This window comes from Cynocephalus volans, chromosome 14, assembly GCF_027409185.1.
Source record: "Cynocephalus volans isolate mCynVol1 chromosome 14, mCynVol1.pri, whole genome shotgun sequence".
Taxonomy (NCBI): domain Eukaryota; kingdom Metazoa; phylum Chordata; class Mammalia; order Dermoptera; family Cynocephalidae; genus Cynocephalus; species Cynocephalus volans.
In genome coordinates, this window is record NC_084473.1 from 26,389,991 (window position 1) to 26,411,862 (window position 21,872).

At 43.9% G+C, this 21,872-nt stretch overlaps 2 protein-coding genes across 7 annotated transcripts in view; both read left to right on the forward strand.

Moving 5' to 3' along the window:
* The window catches only part of SPATA31H1 (SPATA31 subfamily H member 1), a 36,094-nt gene extending 19,515 nt beyond the window's left edge, over positions 1 to 16,579 (forward strand). The window contains 5 exon segments of the mRNA XM_063077753.1: positions 1,545 to 1,640; positions 1,980 to 9,724; positions 9,872 to 10,204; positions 10,457 to 16,500; positions 16,502 to 16,579. Of these exon segments, the coding sequence (XP_062933823.1) occupies positions 1,545 to 1,640; positions 1,980 to 9,724; positions 9,872 to 10,204; positions 10,457 to 16,500; positions 16,502 to 16,579 (14,296 nt within the window).
* Positions 16,580 to 16,980: 401 nt separating this feature from the next.
* Positions 16,981 to 21,872, forward strand: part of ZNF512 (zinc finger protein 512) — a 29,398-nt gene continuing 24,506 nt past the window's right edge. For 2 of the 6 annotated variants that reach the window (XM_063078087.1, XM_063078088.1), the window contains exons 1-2: positions 16,983 to 17,172; positions 17,695 to 17,753. In XM_063078087.1, the coding sequence (XP_062934157.1) occupies positions 17,143 to 17,172; positions 17,695 to 17,753 (89 nt within the window). In that variant the 5' untranslated portion in view covers positions 16,983 to 17,142. Of the gene's footprint in view, positions 17,173 to 17,457; positions 17,587 to 17,694; positions 17,754 to 21,872 lie in introns of those variants that run through there. The other 4 variants (XM_063078090.1, XM_063078089.1, XM_063078091.1 and 1 more) reach the window with 4 other exon arrangements.

Sequence of the window (21,872 nt, forward strand, 5' to 3'; positions counted from 1 at the left end):
GGGCAGGCCCCGAGGTACTGGCGGAGTTTGCCTGATTGTGGGAAGAGGGTCCAGTCCTGTTCTTCATGCCTTGGGTACCCAGGTGGGCCCCGAGGTGCTGGCGTTTTGTGCCTGGTGTGGGAGGAGGGTCCAGTCCCCTTCTGCATGCCTCTGGGCTGGGCGGGCCCTGAGGTGCTGGCAAGGTGTCCCTGGTTGTGGGAGAGAGGTCCAGTCCCCTTCTCCTTCCCATGGGTCCCTGGGTGGGCCTCGAGGTACTGGCATGGTGTCCCTTGTTGTGGGAGGAGGGTCTGGTTCCTGGCTCCATGCCTCAGGTCACTAGGTGGGAACCAAGGCACTGGCTTGGTGTGCCTGGTTGTGGGAGAGAGGTCTGGTCCCCTTCTCCATGCCCTGGGTCCCTAGGTGCGCTCTGAAGTGCTGGCATGGTGTGCCTGGTTGTGGGAGGATGGTCCGGTCCCCTTCTCCATGCCCCAGGACCATGGGCGGGCCCCAAGGCACTGGCTTGGTGTGCCTGGTTGTGGGAGAGAGGTCCAGTCCCCTTCTCCATGCCTTGGGTTCCCGGACGGGCCCTGAAGCACTGGCGCAGTGTGCCTGGTTGTGGGAGTGAGGACCATTCCCCTTCTCCTTGCCCCAGGTGCCTGGGTGGGCTCCGAGTTGCTGGCATGTTGTGCCTGGTTGTGGGAGAGAGGTCCAGTCCCCTTCTCCTTGCCTTGGGTCCCTGGGCAGGCCTCAAGGTGCTGGCATGGTGTGCCTGGTTGTGGGAGGGGGGTCCAGTCCCCTTCTCCATGCTTCAGGTCCCCAGGCTGGCCCTGAGGCACTGGTGCAGTTTGCCTGGAAGTGGGAGTGGGGTCTGGTTCCCAGATCCAAGCCTCCAGTTCCCAGGCAGGCCCCAAGGTGCTGATGGGGTGCCTGGGCTGGAACTAACTTTTTGTCCTTTGCTTCTAACATGGGGGAACTTCCTATGGGAACCAGTACTTGAGCTGTGTGGTTGTTTAAATTGCTACTTTGCTGCTGTTTCCCTAGGGAAGGCTTTTTGTGCAGCTCAGGGTTTAATGGTTGACCTTGTAGGTACTTCCGGCTCTCCAGAGACCTGGTGGATCTGTGTTCTGTAGAATCTCTGATCTGGGCCTGAGTTTTTTCATCAAACTGCACCCCATGCAATTCTGCATTCCTGACCAGTCTCCTCTGAGTGGTCCTGTGCTGATTGGGGGGCAGATCAGCTGTCCTTGCTGTGCCCCAGTGTTCTCCCAGTGGGCCTGTCTCCCCCACTGCCCGTGCTCCAAACACTTCTCATGGGATGGGCCCCACACCGGTCCCTTGTGATGACTCACCAGCCTCTGAATGACTCCCTTTTTTCAGTTGCTCTGGCTCCTCGCTCCTGCGTGGGTCCACGTGAACGCTATTAGTAGTCTTGCTGTCCTGGGGGCCACCAAGGCCCTCTTCTCTCTTGCTGCCTCCAAGTAACTCCATCTGAAGGGCACATCTGAAGCTCCTTACTGGTACTTTAATATCACTTCAGTTACACTGACATACTCTGTTGCATTCAGTGTTTCAGGACTTCCTACATCCTCGGCCCAGGAATATGTACTCTGGTCAATGAACAGGAGTCTTCAACAAATTTTCCAACACCTGGAAAGTGCAAGGTCAGGAATGTAGTTTCTGGGTGAGAGAGGGAGGGAGGAAGGGAGGGAGAGAGAGAGGGAGGGAGGAAGGGGAAGAAGAAAATTAGTTTTGGCAGTAGGGGAAATTTTGGGTTCAAACTGGTAAGGATCATTTCTGAGTGGAATGGGAACAGTTGCTTCCCTTTGTCCTAGTGGAGGACTTCTTTTCATAAGTAACTAACGTTAAGCAAGTTTTTTTCTTTTTTCCAATTCTCCCTCAGGCCAAAAATATTTTGCAATGAAATAGTCACTCTATTTCTTTTTCCTACTTTTCCTTTTCCTACTTCAAAGCAAATAAAAACTTTTCTCTTTATTTCTTAGATCATGTCTTATGGAACTGGGTTTGCCCAAACCACAGGATAAGATTTCTTCCTCCACCTCCTCCTTTCTTGTGGCTCAGGAGGCTGTTCTACCCTGTTGTAACTGTAAGAAGGCAAAACATTATACTGACCACAGCATCTCCTCAGGATCATCATGCAACAACTGCAGCCTGTCTCACCTTCCTGTCTTTTCTGAAGGAGGAAACTGGCAATACCAGAGCCATAGTTTACCTGTTTCTCCCAAAAAGCAACTTTCTGTGTTCAGAAACCCAGGCACATCCCTGCCTCCTTTTCAGCTGTCAGATCCTGAGAAATCAAAACTTTTCCATAATTTGGCAGGTCTTTCACCCTTACAACCTCAAAGCTCTTTCATCAACTCTATTTTTGAACCCCTAAATTTCTGCAAACAACAAAAGAAAACAAAAGATAAGAGACGGAGCAAGAGTCATTTGACATCAGGTTATGGGCCAAATTCTGTTTCCAAGGAGAAGCCACAACTCCCAGGGTGGGCTCCAATCCCTCTCTCTCCTTTCACTAGGGGGCAGCTAGAAGGACATATGTCTTGGAAGGTTTGTACTTTGCGGGAACAAACAGTGCCTCTGCCTGTGAGGGAATCATGGGCAATGCTGAATTATTTAATTGAAGTACAAGGAGGAGTCCCTGAACCAGAGAAGCCCCAAACCCAGTTACCTATGTCCATTCATCAAAGCACTGAGCAAAACATCAACAGTAAATCCCCAGACCTTCCATCATTACAGCTTCATGTGAACATTGGAAAAGAATCTGGATTAAATGGGACAGAAACAAAAATTTCACAGTCACTTATCTCAGGTAAGCAATTACATCCTGGGGGTGGCCCCCAAATCCTTGGATCCAAGCCTCTAGTTATGTCAATGGACACTCCACCTCCCAGAAGTTTAAGAGTTAACATAATTCAAGAGGAAACTGCTTTACGGAAAAAGGACCCAAAACACATGCTAGAGCTTAGTATACAGCATAAGGTCATAGGTCTTCCAAAAGAAGGGACACAGCAGCATAAGACACAAATGACTAATGTGGAGTTGACCCCAACGCTATCACATCAAGTCACAGATAGCATAAAGGTAACTCCACTGGCACTGCTTCAGGTCATGGATTCAATGGGGATGATGTCAGAATCACACTCGGAAGTAAGAGAGTCTGTGGGTTTGTTTCCACGGCCACCAAATCAGGTTGTGAAGCCAGTGGATGCCATGGAAACTGTGAACATAACTCCCAAATCACCAAATCAAGTCACTGAATCAGTTGAGGTAACCCCAAGGCCTCAGCACCAAATTATGGAATCAAAGAAGATGGCCTCAAGACTACTGAATCAAGTCACAGATGATGTGAAAGTAACTCCTGTAGCATTGCTTGAAGTCATGGATTCCATGGGGATGATTGATAAATCACATTCATATGTTTTAGACTCAGTGGGGATGACCCCAAAGCCACAATGTCAAGTCATGGAGTCAATAAAGATGAACACAATGTTGGACCATCAAGCCACAAAACAAAGAAAGATGAGTCCAAGGCCACAACACAGAGTCATGGAAACTGTGGAAATAACCCCAATGCCACAGCATAAAGTCATAGAATCAGTGGGCATGACCCCAAGGTCACAAAGTCAAGTCATGGAACAGGTGAAGACCACTCCAGGGCCAATCCATCAAAGCACAAAATCATTGGAAATTATCTCAACACCATTGCATCAAGTCATGGATTACATGAAAGTAACTCCAGTGGCACTATTACAAGCCATGGATTCCATTGGAATAATTCCACCGGCACAACCACATGTTTTAGAACCTAGGGGTTTGACTCCAGATTCACAGCTGCAAGGTATGGAATCTTTTCATTTGGCCCTACCACCACAGTTTCAAGGCATAAAAACTGTAGAGTTGACCCTAAGTCCACTACAAGAAGATATAAAATCCGTGGAGTTGGACCTAAAGCCATGGTTACAAGATATCAGGTCTGAGAAGATAGACCCAGTATTATGGCTTGAAGATGTGAAAACTCAAATGGTAGAATGTAGGAGGTTAATTCCTGAGACACAGGTGCAAAGTATGAAATATGGGGAATTGATCCCAGAAACACACCTTCAAGCAGTAAAATCTGTAGAGACAAACCCCAAACCAAATCATCAAGCCACAGAACCTGAAGGATTAAGTCCATGGCACCAAGCCTCGGAATCTTTAGGAATAATCTCAGAGCCAGTATATCAACAAACGGAAGTGAAGTTCACCTCTGACACTTGTCACCAAGTGGAAGAACCTGTTGGGTTGACACAGTCATCTTTAAAAATTACCCCAGGGCCACTGAGCCAAACTTCAAAATCTATGGAGATGAGCTCAGTGCCATTCCAAAGCACTAAAGAGACAGTTCTCCAACTTGTAAAAGCAATGAGGGATATTCCAGTGTCACAACGCACAACACAAGAATTTCTAGATATACCAGGATCAGAGATGCAAAATGTGAAATCAGAGGTGTTGACCACAGAGCCACAGTCCCGAGAAATGAAGTTTGCTCATCTGAATCTAGGACCATGTTTGGAAGTTACTGAGTTATCAGAGATACCCCTAAGTTCAGAATATGAATACACAGAAACTGTGGGGTTGGCATTGCCTCAAGTTGATAAGACGCAGGGGCCCATTCCAGTACCATCATTTTCAGAAACAGGATCTCTGGAGTTGACTCTAGGACCAGGGAGGCAATATGAGAAGTCAGAGCCGCTACTGCAAAATTTGACATCTGTGGAGTTAACCTCTGAGTCATCCCCATTAGTGGTGGCATCTACAAATTTAAATATAGGACCAAAACCACATGTTACAGACTTGACCCCAGTACCACAGCGCCAGGGAGTAAATTCCAGGCAGTTGGATCTAGAGCCACAGCTGCAAGATGTGAAACATATGAATTTAATCCAACCGTCAACTACAGGAGTGGTAGAATCTGAGAGGCTGACACCAGGGCCAGTGCTACAAAGTATGTTATTGGAGCAATTGACTAAGGGGGCACAGCTCCGAGGCATAAAATCTGTGGATTTAAATCTAGGCTGTTGGCAGCCAAGTATGAAATCTTCTGGATTGACCCCAGGGCCACCGTTGCAAAGTGTCAGATTTTCAAAATTATCTCCAGGACCATTTCTTCAAGGAGAAAAACCTGTAGATTTAATCTCAAGGACCCCACATTATGGTGTGAAACCTGATGAACTGACCCTAGGTTCCTCAATGCAAGAAATCAAATTGTCAGATTTTATCCCAGAGCCAAAGCATCAAAGTGTCAGATCTGTACAGTTTACGCCAGAACCACAACCTCAAGGTATGAAATTTGTGGAACCAAACCCAGGATCATGGTTGCAAGATGTCAAATTTTCTGAATTGACTTCAGGACCAAAGCTTCAAGATGTCAAATTTGGGAAGCAAATCCCAGGATCAATGTTACATGGTGGGAATTCTGCGGAGGTGACTCCAGAGTTAGGGCTTCAAGATTCCAATTTAGCAAAGATGTTTCCAGAGCTTCAAGGTATGAAACAGGTGGGACTTAACCTAGGGCCATGGCTACAAGACATCAAATTTTTTGATTTGACACCAGGAACTCAACTTCAAGGTATAAAATCTTCAGAGTTAAACTCAGGTCCACAGCTACAACATGTAAAATTTTTTGAGTTGACCCCCAGACCAGAGAGGCAAGGGGCCAAGCCTGAGTTGTTAGTACCAGAGCCACTGTTTCAAGGTGTAAAACAGATAGCAGGGAACCAATTTCCAAGCTTTGAAGGTGACATTTCTTCTAAATTACTCTCACAGACACAGACATCAAATGTAGAATCTATGGAGTTGACTCCTGGGCCACAGTTGCCAAGTGTAAACCATTCTGATTTAACCAGAAGACTACAGTTTCAAGGTATGGAATCTTCTGAATTCATCCAAGGACCACAGCTGCAAGATATAAAACCTGTGGAGTGGACCCCAGTCTCAAAGCTTCAAGGTTTAAAACCTGATAAGCTGACCCCAGAGCAACAGCTAGAAGATATGAAATCTATGGAGTTAACCCCAGGACCGCATTTGAGAGGTATGAAATCTATGCAGCTAACATCAAAGCCAGAGATGGAAGATGTCAAATCTATGGTGTTAACCGCAGAGCCACAGGAAGGAGGTCTGAAGCCAGGGGAGCTGACCCCAGGCTCAAAGATTCAAGGTTTAAAATCTGAGTTGCTGACCTCAGGATCACAGTTGGAAGATAGGAAATCTGTGGCCTTAACTCCAGAGCCATGTCTGGAAGGTATAAAATCTATGAAGATAACCCCAAATCCATGGCTGGAAGGTGTGAAATCTGTGACAAAAACCTTGGGGTCACAGATAAAAGATGTCAGATCTGTGGAATTCACTCCTGATTCTAAGCTTCGCGGTGAGAAATCTGTGGAATTGACTCCAGGTTCAAGAATTCAAGATTTAAAAACTGTGAAATTGGTCCCAGACACAAAGCTGCAAGACTTAAAAGTTGTGGAATTGAAACTTGGGCCAAAGATGCAAGGTGTTAAATCTATGAAGGTGCTTCAAGGGCCTCAGCTACAAGGTGTGAAATCTGAGAAGTTGACTTCAGAGCTACAAATGCAAGATATGAAATTTGTGGAGATTACCCCATGTTTAAAGCTTCAAAGTTTAAAATCTGTAGAGGAGACTGCAGATCCACATCTGCAATGTATAAAATCTGTGAAGTTGACCCAAAGGCTAAAGAAACAGGTAGTTAAATCTGTGAACGTAACCAGAAAGCAAGAGTTTCAAGGAGTAAAATCTGTGGATTTAGCCACAAAGCAACAGTTGAGAAGGATGGCACCTGTGGATTTAACTCCTAGGCCTGAACAGGATGGTCAGATATCTGTAAACTCGCCAGAGCAGCATTCTGTGAATTTAGAGCAACTGAAGAGAGGGTATGAGTCAGAAGGTGTAATGTGTTTGGAGTTAATTCCAGAGCCAAAATCTGAAGGTGAAAAATCTGTAGACCTCAACTCTGAGCTACAGTTGAAATGTACGAAATCATCTGAACTGACTCCAGAACCAGATTTTCAAGATGTAAAAGATAAAGAGTTCAAACGTGAATCAGACTTTCAAAGTATGAAATTTCCTAAGTTCACCTCAGAACCACATTTATACCAAGTGAAATCCTCGGAGTCAACCTTAGAGCCACAGCTTCCATGTGTGAAAACTGTGGAGTTAAACAAAGAGCCTGAGCTTGGAAGTATGAGATGTGTTCAGTGGCTACCAGAACCTGAGATACAAAGTGTGAAATCTCTAGGGTTAAATCTTAGGTCACAATCTCGAAGTGTCAAACCTGCAGAGTCAAAACTTTCCACACAGTTGGGAGGTGTGAAGTCATCTGAATTGGCTCTAGGGCCAAAATCCCAACGTGAAAAATCTATGGAGTTCAACCTTGGGCCACAGTTGCAGTTTGTGAAGACCCCTGAGTTGTCTCAGTTGTCTCCAGGACCACAGCTGCAAAAGGGGAAAATTTTGGTGTCGACCTCAGAGCCACAGCTTCAAGGTATGAAAACTGTGGAGTTAAATCATGAAGCCAAACTTGGAAGTATGAGATGTGTTCAGTGGATACCAGGACCTGAGTTCCAAGGTGTGAAATCTGTAGGGTTAAATCTTAGGTCACAATCTCAAGGTATCACACCTGCAGAGTCAAAACTTCCCATACAGTTGGGAGGTGTGAAGTCATTTAAGTTGACTTCAAGGCCAAAGCTCCAAGGTATACAACCTTTGGCATCACTCCTGGAACATCAGCCTCAAGGGTTCAAACTTATTGATTTGAAACCTGGGCTGTTGAGAAGTATGAAATCATGTGACCCAAATTCCAGGTTAAAGCTCTGTGATATAAACTCTATGACATTCAAACCTGAACTTCATTTGCAAGATGTGAAATCTTCTGAGTTGACCCTAGGACAACAGCTGCAAGAAGTAAAACCCTTAGAGTCACCCCCAGGAACACAGCTTCAAGGTGTGAAGTCTCTAGTGTTTACACAAGAGCCACAGCTTCCAGTGGTAAAATCCGGAGTATTAAACCAAGGGCTACAATTTAAAAGTGATAAAAATGTAGAGCTGAATTTCCTACTACACTTGAAAAGTATTAAATCATCTGAGTTGGCTCTTCAAACAAAGCTTCAAGATATGAAATCTGAGTTCAACTCTGGGCCACAGTGGCAAGGTGTAAAATCTTCTAAGTTAACACCTGAGACAAAGTCCCAAGATATGAAATGTATTGAGTTAAACCCCAGTTCACAGTTGAAAGGTATACCATTTTCTGATTTGATTATGGGGACCAAGACTCAAGGTATTGAATCTACACATTTCAAACCTGGGCCACAGTTGCAAGATGTGAAATCTTCCAGGTTGATTACAGGTATAAAGCTTCAAGATGTAAAATCTACGGGTTTCAGTTCTGGATTGCACTTAAAGGGTGTCAGATCTTCTGAAGTGATCCCACGGGAAAAGCTTCATGGTGTAAAATCTGAAGAATTCAAACCTAGTCCAAAGTTACAAGGTGAGAAATCTTCTGATTTGACCCTGGGAAGGAAGTTTCCAGGTGTAAAATTTATAGAGCTGGACTCAGGCCCACAACTACAAGACAAAAAATCTCCTGAACTGATCATGGGTATAAAGCTTCAAGATGTAAAATCTATGGAGTTAAGTTGTGAACCACACTTTCAAGGTATAAAATCTTCTGAGGTGATCCCAGGGACAAAGGTTCAAGGTATGAAATCAGTGGAATTCAACTGTGGACCACAGAAACAAAGCAGAAAATATGAATTGATTCAAGGGAGAAAGATTCAAGATATGAAATCTGTGGAGTTCAACCATGGTCCAAAGTTACAAGGTATGACATCTTCTGAGTTAATACCAGAGACAAAGCTTCAAGGAGGGGAACCTATGGGGTTCAACTCAGGCCCACAGTTTCAAGATGTGAAATATTCTAAGTTGATCCTGGGGACAAAGCTTCAAGATGTAAAATCTATGGAGTTCAGTTCTGGACCACACTTGCAGAATATGAAACCTTCTGAAGTGATCCCAAGGACAAAGCTTCCAAAAGTAAAATCTGTGGGATTCATGCCTGGGCCAATGTGGCAAGACGCGAAATCTTTTGAATTGACTCTAGGTACAAAGGTACAAGATAGTATATCTTTGGGGTTCAATTCAGCACGGCAATTACAAGATAGGAAATTATCTTTGTTGACACCAGGGATACACCTTCAAGGTGTGAAATCTACAAAATTAAACTCTGGGGAAAAGCTGCAAGGTGTGAAATCTGAGCCAGTAAAGCTTCAAACGGTGAACTCTACAGCAGTCAACCACGGCCCAGAATTGCAGGTTGGAAAACTCTCTGAGTTGACCTTGAAATCAAAGATCCACAGTTTGGTACTTTCTAAGTTCAGTGCTGGAAAACAGCAGCAAGTTGAGAAATCTCATGCATTGAATCCATGGCCAGAGCTTCAAAGTGTAAAATTTATGATGTTCAATCCTAGGCCACATTTGCAACATGTAAAATCTTCAGAATTGTGCAGAGGAACACAGCTTCAAGATGTGAAATCTATGAAATTCAATTCTGAGGAACAGTTGCAAGATGTGAAATCTTCTGAGTTGCACCTGGCAACAAGCCTTCAAGGTATTCAGTCTTTAGAGTTCGACCCTGGGCCACAGTTGCAAGGGATAAAATCTTCTGAGTTGTGTACAGAGACAAAACTTCCAGATGAGCAATCTCTGGGATTCAAGCATGAGCCTAAATCACAAGGTGGGAAGTCCTTTGAACTAACTCCAGGGCCACAGATTCAGTGTAAAAATTTTATGGCATTCAACACTGGACGACAGTTGCAAGGTGTAAATTGTTCTGAGCTGAATCCTGGGCCACAGCTTCAAGGTATAAAATCTAAGGTGTTTTGCCTTGGACCACATTCGCAAGGTGTGAGTTCTTCTGCATCCATTCCAGGGCTGGAACTTCAGTGTGCAAATTCTACTGGGTGCACCCCTGGGCTGCATTCTCAAGGTGTGAGTTCTGCATCCATTCCAGGGCTGGAACTTCAGTGTGTAAATTCTACTGGATGCAAACCTGGGCCGCATTCTCAAGGTGTGAGTTCTTCTGCATCCATTCCAGGGCCGGAACTTCAGTGTGTAAATTCTACTGGATGCAACCCTGGGCCGCATTCTCAAGGTGTGAGTTCTTCTGCATCCATTCCAGGGCTGGAACTCCAGTGTGTAAATTCTATTGGGTGCAATCATGGGCCACATTCTCAAGGTGTGAACTCTTCTGAATCCATCCCAGGGCCAGAACTTCAGTGTGTAAATTCTACTGGGTGCAACCCTGGGCTGTGTTCTCAAGGTGCAAATTCTTCTACATCCATTCCAGAGCCAAAACATCAGTGTACAAACTCTACTGGGTGCAACCCTGGACTGCATTCACAAGGTATGAAATCTTCCGAATTAACTCCAGTTTCAAAACTTCAAGGTGTGAAGTCTTCTGAGTTGAATCCAGAGTCAAAAATTCAATGCATAAAGTCTATAAAGTTTAATCCAGGGCCACAGATACAAGGCATGAAACCCTCTGAATTGAACCCTGGATCAGAATTTCAAGGTACAAAATCGATTTTGTTAAATCCTGAACCACACTTGCAAGGTGCGAAATTTTCTGAGTTAACTCCAGGGATAAAGCTTCAAGGAGTCCAATTTTTGCACTCACATCAGCAAGCTGTGCAACCTGTGTTCACTTTAGGTCCTCAGTTAAATGGTATGAAATCTATGTTATTTTTACCAGAGCCACTGCTTAAAAATATAAAGTCTGTGGAGATGAACAGACAGCCATTGCTTTGTAGTGAAAATTCTGCGAAATCAATTTTGGGCTCTGAGTTGCAGGACTTAAAATGTGAGGTGTTTACACTAGAGCCATGTTTTCAAAAAGTAAAATCTGTGGCATTAAATCCAGAGCCACATCCTCAAAGTATGAAATCTAAGGAGTTTCCCTCACACCTCATGCAGCATAGTGTGGGATCTACGGTATTTGTGTCAGAGAAATGTTCTCAAGATAGTAAATCTGTGAAGTCAAACCTATGGTCACAACCTCAAAGTGTGGATTCTCTAGGGTTGACATCATGCCTCAGGTCACAATGTGTTAAATCTGCAGTCTTTTCACCAGAGTCATGCTTTCAAGACATAAAACCTTCACAGTTAACACTAGGGTCCCAAGAGCAAGGTATGAATTGCCAAGAGTTGACTTCAGGATGGCAAGGTGTGAAATCATTGGTGTTAGCACCAGAGCCAACCAGGAAGTTCCTACCGGGACCAATGTTGACTAGTGTGAAATTTTCAAGTTTGTCTCCAGAATCACAGCATCAAGGTGTGAAATTTTTAAAGTTTACTCCAGAGCCAAAGTTGCAAAGTATAAAACATGTGAGATTGTCTTCAGTGCCTCAGCAGCAAACTACAAAATCTGTGGAGTTATCACCGGGGTCACTGCTTCAAAGAGTGAAATGTGGGGAGCTAACTCCACTAACAAATTATCAAATCACAGAATCATCTGAAATAACCCCTAGACCAGGGCATCAGTTTGTAAAATATGCAGAAGTGATCCCAAAGCCAAGGCATCACATCCCTAAATCTGTGAATTTGATTTCAATACCAATTTATCAAGGCAAAGAGTCTTCAGAAATGGCACAAGGGTTGGCACATAAAAATACAGAAACTGTAGAGAAATCTGTGGGGTTGATCCCAAAGCCAACAGATGAAGCCATGGAATCTTCAGGGATGTCTCTGCAGCTAGATTTTCAAGTGCCAAAATTTGTTGATCTGACTCCAATGCTAAGGGATCAAGGCTCAAAATCCTTAGAATTAACCCCAGAGGAAAGCTACCAAATACCAGAAACTCTGGAGTTGCTATCTCAGTCGTGGCCTAAAGTTAAGGATTTGGGGGAATTATATACAAAGCCACTAAAGCAAGTTATGCACTCTGAAGGGATGAACCCAGAGCTCAAGCATCACATTATAGAAGCTATGGAGTTGACCTCTGAGGCAAGGCTGCAAAGGAAGGAATTCCTTGGAATGACCCCAAAGCCAATAAATAAGGCCACTGGATATGCAGAGAGATCTCCAAGGCCCTGTCCTCAAGACTTAGAACCTGTGGAGGTTATCTCCAAGAAAAGACCGCAAATGGAAAAATCTATAGTATTGACTCCAAAATCATTATATCATGTCCCACATTCTTCTTCACAGGTGAAACCAGAGCTAGGACATCAAGTTCCTGAATCTGTAGGTTTGACCTCTAAGCAATGGTTGCAAATGGAGGAATCTTTAGAGTTGTCCCTAAAGCGAACAAGTCAAGTTGTGGGACATGCAGAATCTGTAGAGCTCAACTCTAAGACATGGCAGCAAGGGGAGGTACCAATGGGGCTAACACAGTTACAGAATCAAAGTATGAAACACTCAGGGATAGCCCCAGGACCACTGGGTCACATTACAGAATTTATAAGGATTAGCCCAAAGCCACTAGATCAAGTCACAGAATCTGCAAAGACACAAATTCAAGTTGTTCAATCAGTAGGGGTAATCCAAGACTCTTCCCCCAAAGTTGTTGAATCTGTGAAAGCGACAACACCAGGGCCAACCCCTCAAATGGGAGAATATGTTGAGTTGACTTCAAAACTACAAGATGTGAAACCTTCAGAGTTTACTTCAAGGCTATGGATGCAAAATTTGAAATCTAAGAAATTAATCACAGAGCCAACACACCAAATTTTGGAAACAATGGAGTTGACTGGGTTTCAAGTTGTAAAGACTGTGTTAATCCCAAGGCCACTGCTTCAAATAGTAAAATCTGAAGACTTAGCACCAGGACCTATTCCTCAGGTTGTAGAACCAATAGGAGTAGCCATAGGATCAGAGATTAAAGTAATGGATTGTTTGGATTTACTCCGAAGGCCACATCTTCAAGAACTAGTAGAACCTTCAGAATTAAGTCCAAGGCCAAATATTCAAGTGAAATCTGTAGAATTAACATCACAGCAATCAAATGCATTTGAGGAACCTACAGTACTGATGCATGAACAAGGGCTTCAAGCTGTGAAATCTATACAGACAAAAACAGAGCCTCCTAAAGTCATGGAATCTGAGGATGTGAATCTAGGACAGGTATGTCAGAATAGGGAATCTGAGGAGTTAACATCAGGAGAAGAGTTACAAATACAGAATTATTTCTCTGGGTTCCTACACAGTTCTTTGACCCCACTCATTTCAAGCTCTGTTACAACAACATCTGAATTAGGAGGCCCTTGGGATTCTGGGATGCCAGAAGTATCAAGAGCTTTGGATATAAAAACCCTTGGGACAGATATTTTTCAGCCTGAAGAGCCCTACATAGACTCTGCTATACAGTCTTCAACCCTTCCCTTGGCCCTTCATAATCATCCCCCTGATGAGTCAGCTAAGACTGTGGAAACCCCACATCCTAAGACCTCAGGAGTGGATTTCATATCTAAGGAGAGAACTAAGAGGAAGCAGATGGAGGAGCTAGAGAATTCACTCCAGAGCCTCTCCCAACATTCACAACAAAGCTGGAAGTCACCATCTATTACCTTCCAGGCAGAACCAGGGTCTCAAAGAGGCCTTATCTGGTCTTTCCTGGGCAGACAACAGAATGTCTGGGAGAGTCATGCCTTGCGACAACGACTACCTAGAAAATATCTCTCCAGCATGCTAATGCTGGGGAATGTCTTGGGGACCACTATGGAAAAAAAACTTTGTTATAAAATATCTTTAGCAGAAAGAACCACTGCAGATACCTGTCAATCTATTCAGAATTTATTTGGGGTTCCAGCTGAACTGATGGAATTTTCCCAGAGCCTTCTAGAAAAGGGTCCAGGTACTATTTCTCAGCAGTCAGTGGTCAAAAACTACATTCAGAGACATACTTTATGCCATGGTCACGAGAAAAGACCGAACTTAAGAATATGGACACGTGGTTCCACATCTTCCATAATACAGCAATACTCTGGGATGAGAGGGGGAATAAAGAAAACAAACTCAAGGCTCAGTAATATATCCCAGGAAGACATTCAGCATAGGCCTGTCTCATGTGCAGGGATCCAGTTTCCTGCCCCTGTAAAGTCAGAGTCTTCCCTCAGGATATTTTACAAAAGAGAAGATCCTGTTTCAGTGGAAAAGAGTGAGAACTCACAGAGTGATTCACAGACTGGGATTTTCAAGTCCCAAAACTCTCTCAAGCCAAGTTATCTTTCCCAGGCCAAGACTGACTTAGAACAGTTCCAGCTGCTACAAGATCTGCAGCTAAAAATAGCAACAAAACTCTTAAAGAGTCAAATACCCCCCAATGTGCCTCCACCTCTAGCTTCAGGTCTGGTCCTAAAATATCCTATCTGCCTACAGTGTGGCCGATGTTCAGGATTTAATTGCTGTCATAAATTACAGGCCACTTTTGGGCCTTATCTTCTTATCTATCCACAGCTCCACCTTGTAAGCACTCCTGAAGGCCATGGCGAGGTTCGGTTGCATCTTGGCTTCAGGTTGCAAACTGGGAAAAGACCCCAAGTCTCCAAGTATCGTGGAAGAGACAGACCCATCATACCAAGGAGCCCTATATCACTATCACAAAAGAGAGCTAAAATCTATACTCGAGCTTCCAGTAGTCCTAATCCCACAGTAGATTTCCAATCTGGATCTTCTCAGTCCACTGCTCCTGTACAAGTCCACATCAGGCGAAGACAACGTGGCAGCTCTGACCCAGTAGGAAAGACAGAAATTGGAGAGCCTGAGCACTATGAATTCACTCAAGTTCACTCTCTACCAGAGAGTGACTCTGAAAGCAATCAGAATAAAAAATGGGATAAAGTGAGAACCAAAAAGAGCCCTGATTCAAAATATTCCACTAAAAGAATCACCAAAGGACTTAGAGCACGAAACACAAAGTTTTCCACAAACAGTAGGAGCACAATAGAGAGTCCCTCTAGGGAATTACCAGACCATTTAAGAAGGAAGAGGATTGGAGCAGCTCAGACAAGTACTGCCTCTTTAAAAAGACAGCCTAAGAAAACCTCCCAACCCAAGTTCATGCAACTGCTTTTTCAGGGCCTAAAGCATGCATTCCGAACAGTACACAGAGCTATAGGTCCTGTTGGGCAGAAGCCTGAGGACAGGACAAGGCCAGACAATTTGTGGTCAAGCAAAAACTACCATCCAAAACAAAAAGCCAGGGACTGTTACTTACCAAGAGATAGTAAAAGAGACAGGACGCTAGTTGTCAAGCTAAGGCCAAAAGGCCCAACCACTAAGAAGGAGGGCATATTATGGGGAGAAACAGACCAATGCAGATCAGCTCAACAGACTAAAAGAGATAGTACTTTCCAACCAAGACCTCTCCGACTGCCCAAGCCTGAAGTTTCCCAAAGAGATATCAATGTCCAAATTAGCTCAACCAAGCAGTCTTTTGGTACTATTCAAAATGACAGTAGCAGCAGAGCAAAGAAAAACTATGCAAGCGAAATTTCCAGCCAGGAGCCTAAGAAGTTGCTCAAACCAGGAACCAGAGTTCAGGCCCAAGGGAGAATCTTACCTGGTTACCCTCTAAAGAGAACCTTGCTCAGTCACCTTAGAGAGAAACTCACACCCAAGGAGCAAAACAACCACAGCTTCTACAGGGAGAGAACCACATGTAATACTCACTCTAAGAGGAGCCGACATAGTCTCTCTGAGAGAAGCCATCACGGTCCCTCTGAGAGACGTCACAGTCCCTTGGAGAGGAGCCATCACAGTCCTTTAGAGAGGAGCCGACGCAGTCCCTCTGAGAGGAGACATCACAGTCCCTCAGAGATGGGTCAGTGCAGTCCCTTGGAGAGGAGCCATCGCAGTCGCTGTGAGAGGAGCCGACGCAGTCCCTCTGGGAGGAGATGCCACAGTCCTGCGGATAAGAGTCATCGTAGTCCCTCAGAGAGAGGCCGACACAGTCCCTCAGAGAAGAGCCATCGCAGTCTTTCTGAGAGAAGCCATCACAGTCCCATGGACAGGAGCCGTCGCAGTCCCTCTGTGAGGAGCCGTCACAGTCCCATGGACAAGAGCCATTGCAGTGTCTCAGAGAGGGGCCGATGCAGTCCCTCTGTGAGGAGCCATCACAGTCCCATGGACAGGAGCTGTCACAGTCCCTCTGAGAGAAGCCATCACAGTCCCGTGGAGAGGAACCATCGTAGTCCCTCAAAGAGGGGCCGACGCAGTTCCTCAGAGTGGAGATGTCCTAGTCCCTCGAGGAGCCGTGGTGGTCCCACAGAGAGGAGAGGACACAGTTCCTCTGGCAGAACCCATTACAGTCCCTCTGAGAGGAGCCGGCACAGTCATTCTGAGAGGAGCCGACTCAGTCACTCTGAGAGAATCCATCACAGAACCCCTAAGGAGAGACTCAAGCACAGTTCCCCTAAGAAGCCCAGACATAGTTTGCCTAAGGATTTCAAGAGTTACTCAAACATGTCTCCTAGGGACCACACAAAAAAATCCAAAAGCAGAGCAAGTTTGGAGTCCTGAAGCTAGTAAATGAGGCGACATCTGCCCTATTATTCATTGTCTCCCTCAAGTCTTGGCCTAGCTGTACTATCCTGCTCAGCCACTGCCTCCAATTCCTGTCTGCTCAGCAATGAAAGGGCTTCTACGTCTCTCTACCTGGGGGGGAGGGCAGACGAGAACCGGTCTGTAATCTCTCTAAGATCAATAAAGGGGCAATAATTGATCTCCACGTGTATCTAGAAAGGCCACTGGGTTGGGTGGAAGGGCACAAGGTATCATGCAACGAGATGGCACCAGAGGCAGGGGTTCTGAGAGGCCCGGTTAAGGCTCCAAGCCCCGCCCCTTCGACCCTTCGCCCCACCCACAGCTTCCCAGGCCCCAGGCCTTGGTCCCCTGGGCGGGGTCTCCGAGGACTCGGAGGGCGACTTGCCACGTGACACCCTCCGGCCCGCAGCCCCCTCGGAAGCTGCTAGGCGGAAGTAGACGTTCGGGGACTCGGCGGCGCCGAGTCCACATCCGGGAGAGGCGAGGAGAGCGGAAGTGGCGTTGGTCCGGCCGGAGCCCTTGGGTGGAAGTGTGAGGCGTGGAGAGGGAGTGATGTCTTCCAGACTCGGTGCAGTCCCCGCCGTGAGTTTCTGGGTTTGATCGTTGTGCTTTGGAGGTAGCACCTCGAGCCCGGAGCACGCGGTGCCTCGCTTTTGTCCCGTGCCCGGAGTTGGTTTTACCAGAGCCCGTCGTAGGCCCCACCCTTCTGGATCGGATCACCTGTCCCCTTTTTCTTCTCCCACTTTCCGCTGCCTGTTTCCCACCTCCTTGGTCTTGGTCCCTCGCCAGATTACTGTTAATTTCTATTCCTTTGACGTGCCCAATGCCTCCCGTATCCGTTGTCTTCTCTTCTCGCCTCCCTTGTAGAACCTTTCCCTGGGACACGGCTTTGAGAACGGGGGAAGATGAAGGCTCTGGTCTTGTCACCCGCCTTTACAGTGTAGGAAGATAGGACGGCATGCTTTTTCTAAAAAGTGTTGCCTTCTTCCGTTTGAGGTAGTTTCCCCGGAGAGCTTCATTTCTTCTGGGCACAGGGGGATTCGTTTTTTTGTGGTCGAGGTTCAGAGGTCCCTAGTACTCACTCATGTGCTTGTGATTTGCTAGACTCCGGGACCCACATCCTTTAAGCAGCAGAGGAGCACGAGGATCGTGGGAGCTAAGAAGTAAGTGAGGTTTTCGGAGGTTCACTTTATAATCGTGTCGCCAGCTCTGTCCAGTAGAATTTCCTGTGATGATGAAAATGCTCTGTATCCGCACTGGCCAGTGTCATAGCCACTAGCCACGTATTGCTTTTGATCACTCGAAATGTGGCTAGTGCGAGTGAGGAACTGAATTTTAAATCTTATTTTAATTTTAATGAATTTAAATTTAAGTAACCACCTGTAGCAAGTGGCTACTGGATTGGACAGTGCAGGGTGGGCCTAAACCTAGTATGGGGGAGAAAAACCTAGCTTGCAAAAAAAAAAGTACAAATTATGATAATAAATGGAACGTATTACTCAGTGGTAGTTCTGCATTTCTCATACATCAAGTTTGCGCTCATAAATACGTTGATGAACTTGGGAAGGACGATAAGAATGGCTGTAAGAAATCCTTGTATTTTCTTTCTTTTTTTTTTTTTTCAATTTTATCGCTCTTTTACTTTATTATTATTATTTTTTTTTGTCGATATACGATGTGGTTGATTATTGTGGCCCATTACCGAAACCTCCCTCCCTCCTCCCTCTTCCCCCTCCCACCCAACAATGTCCTTTCTGTATGCTTGTCGTGTCAACTTCAAGGAATTGTAATTGTTATGTCTTCTTCTCCTCCCCGCCTCCCCGGTTTAGAAATCCTTGTATTTTCAAACTACTTTGCTGCAAGACTGGTTTATTTTGTATTCTGACTGTGCTCAGTTTTTCCATGGTTGATAGAAAGGAAAAGATTCTTGTTAACTAGAAACTTTCATTAGATGGATTCATTCAGATATTTTCTAAAAGTCTGCTATGTACTAGCTGTGTAGTGAGTTAGTTGTAAAGACATGAAAAACAGACCTAGCAGTCTAAAGCTAGAGATAGGCAAGTAGATCAACGCAATACAGTGTAATCAGTGAAATTTTTTTTTCTTTGGCTGTCTGGTACAGGGATCTGAACCCTTGACTTAGTAAATATTTTTAAATAGGAATTTAATATAGCTTTTGGGAAGGGAGAGTGATAGTTTAGAAGGGAAGTATTACCAGAGCAGGTCACTCCTAAATAGAGACCTGAAAGTCCAGAATACTGCAGTGAGACATGAGGAGAAAGGATTGTTCGGAAGAGAGAATAGCATGTGAACAGGTGAAAGAAATTAATGGGATAGCAAGTGATTCTACATGATTGGCACAGAGGATGGGGAGATTGCAGGGAGATCATTTAGAGAGGTTAGGGGCCAGATCATGAAGGACCTTTTATGGCAGGTTAAGGTGTTTGGATTTGACCCTGGAAGGGTTTTTAATGAGGGAATGACATAGCCAGAAATTGGTCTTAGAAAGGTCACTCTGGCAGCATTGTAAAGGATGGATTTGGAGGGATGCTGGAAACTGGTTCAGAGACCATTACAGTAACCTAAGAGAGAAATGAAGAATGTGTGGCCTATGGTGGTAATAGTATATAGGGAATTTACAGGTTGTGATGACTAGAGGTAAGTGGTGAGTTACAGGGAGGAGGATAGGATATCTATGGGTTTCTCACTTTGGCAACCAGTTGGATGTTGGAGTCATTCACTGAGCTAGGAATTTCTGGATGAGGAGCAGCATTTGGAACAAACATAAATGGGTTTGAACCTCAGATGAAGAGCTGGTCTGAAATATACAATTGGGAATCATCAACTATAAGAATTGGAAACATGATGTTTTCCTTTACAAGACAAGGGCATTCATGAGATCTTTTTAGGGAGAGTGGTTAAAACAATGTTTTTCAATGTGTACCTTGGTCAGCTAGGGATAGTTGTTAAAAAATATAAAGATTAATGGGCCCCCATCCATTAGAGTATTGGGGTTAGCGTGTAGAAATCTTTATTTTTAACTAGCTTCCTAGGAGATTGTGAAGTTTGAGAATCAATGGTGAGAAGTGAGACTAGAAAAGAGTAGAGGATGAAACCGTGAATTAGGTAGAATTTAAAAAGTCTGAAATGAACTAAAATACTTTTCTAATGAAATATATGTGTAAGTCTGTTTTGGACTCTCCTTATTCTGCTCCTTTGATGTTTAGAGTAGGTCTTGAAATTGGTAGGATAAGTTCTCTAACTTTGGTGTTCTTTTTCAAAATTGTTTCAGCTATACTAGGTTCTTTGCATTTTTATATAAATGCTAGAATCGGGTCGCTAACATCTATAAAAAGAAGCATAGTGAATATTGATTGGTATTATATCGAGTCTATAGATCTTTTGGGGGAGAATTGCCATTTCAACAATACTGAGTTTTCTGATTTATGAATATGCTATATTTTTCTATTTATTTAGGTCTTCTTAATTTCAGCAATGTGTTATAGTTTTCATTGTAAAAGTATTGGATATCTTTTGTTAGATTTGTTCATACGCATTTTATGTTATTTTCATGTTATTGTAAATTGTGTTATTTTTATAATGTCATTTTCTAGTTACTTGTTGCTAGTATATAAGAATATTGTTGACTTTTATATGTTAAACTAATATCCTGCCATTTGCTAAATTCCTTTATTAGTAGTTCTAGTAATTGTTTTGTAGATTTCCTGGGATTTTCTTTGTAAACAATCATATAGCCTGCAAGTAGGGGCAGTTTTAGTTTTTTTTTCTTTCTTTCTTTTCTTTTTTTTTCTTTTTTTAAAACTTATTGCAATGGCATTCAACAGTGAAATGAACTGGGCCTGGCATTTTCTTTTTGGGAAGGATTTGATAAATTAAATTTCTTTAATAGATATAGAGCTATTCATATTTCCAGTTTCTTCTTGTGTCAGTTTTGGTACGTTTTTTTTTTAAGAAATTTGTTCATCTTGTCAATTTTCTGTCATAAAGTTATTGAAAGTATTCTGTTATTAGTTTAATGTCTGTATGCTCTGTGATAATAACCCCTCTTTCATTTCTGATATTGGTTATTTGTGGTATCTTTTTTTCTTGGACAGTGTAGCTACAGGGTTGTCAATTTTGTGATCATTTCAAAGAACCAGATTTTCTCTATTATCTGTTTTTCTAATCATTCTAATCATGGATTTCTCCTCTTTCCTTCTTTGGTTTACCTTGCTTTTCCTTTAAGGTATCTTAAGATGAAATTTCTCTCTCTCTCTCTCTCTCTCTCTCTCTGTCTCTCTCTTGCTCCGTCTCTCTTGATTTTAGATTTTCTTTTCTAATATAAGCATTTAGAGCTTTAAGATTCCTTCTAAGTACTGCTTTAGTTGCATCCCACAAACTTTGATATGTGTATTTTTGTTGTTGTTCAGTTCAAAGTATTTCTTTTTTTTTTTTTTTTGACCGGTAAGGGGATCGCAACCCTCGGCACGGTGTGGTCTGCACCACGCTCAGCTCAGCCAGTGAGCACACCGGCCATCCCTATATAGAATCCGAACCCATGGCCTCGGCACTACCAGCGCCACACTCTCTGAGTGAGCCACGGGGCTGGCCCATGTGATTTAATTTTTGACCCATGAATTATTTAGAAGTAGATTATCTAATTTCCAGATATTTTTATTTTTTATTTTTTATTAGATATCCTACTGTTATTGATTTCTAATTTGATTCCTATGTGGGCAGAGAATACATTGTGTGATTTTCGTCCCTTTATTAAAAGTTTAAAGTTTATGACCCAGTGTATGATCTATCTTGGTGAGTGCACAATGTGCACTTGAAAAGAATGTATATCCTGCAGTTGGATGTGGTGTTCTGTAAATGTTAACTAGAGCAAGGTGGTTAATAATGTAGTTCAGATCATTTATGTCTTTACTGAATTTTTGCCTAGTTGTTCTATCAGTTGCTGACAGGGGGAGGTCTTAAAATTTTCTACTATGACTGTGAAATTGTCTTTTTTTTTTTTTTTTTTTTTTTGTCATTTTTTCGTGACCGGCACTCAGCCAGTGAGTGCACTGGTCAGTCCTATATAGGATCCGAACCCGCGGCGGGAGCGTTGCCGCGCTCCCAGCGCAGCACTCTACCAAGTGCGCCACGGGCTCGGCCCGAAATTGTCTATTTTTCCCTCAAATTCTGTCAGTTTTTGCTTTGTGTACTTTGAGGCTCTGTTATTAGGCACATACAATGAGTATTGTGTCTTCCTGATGATTTGGCACTTTCATCATTAT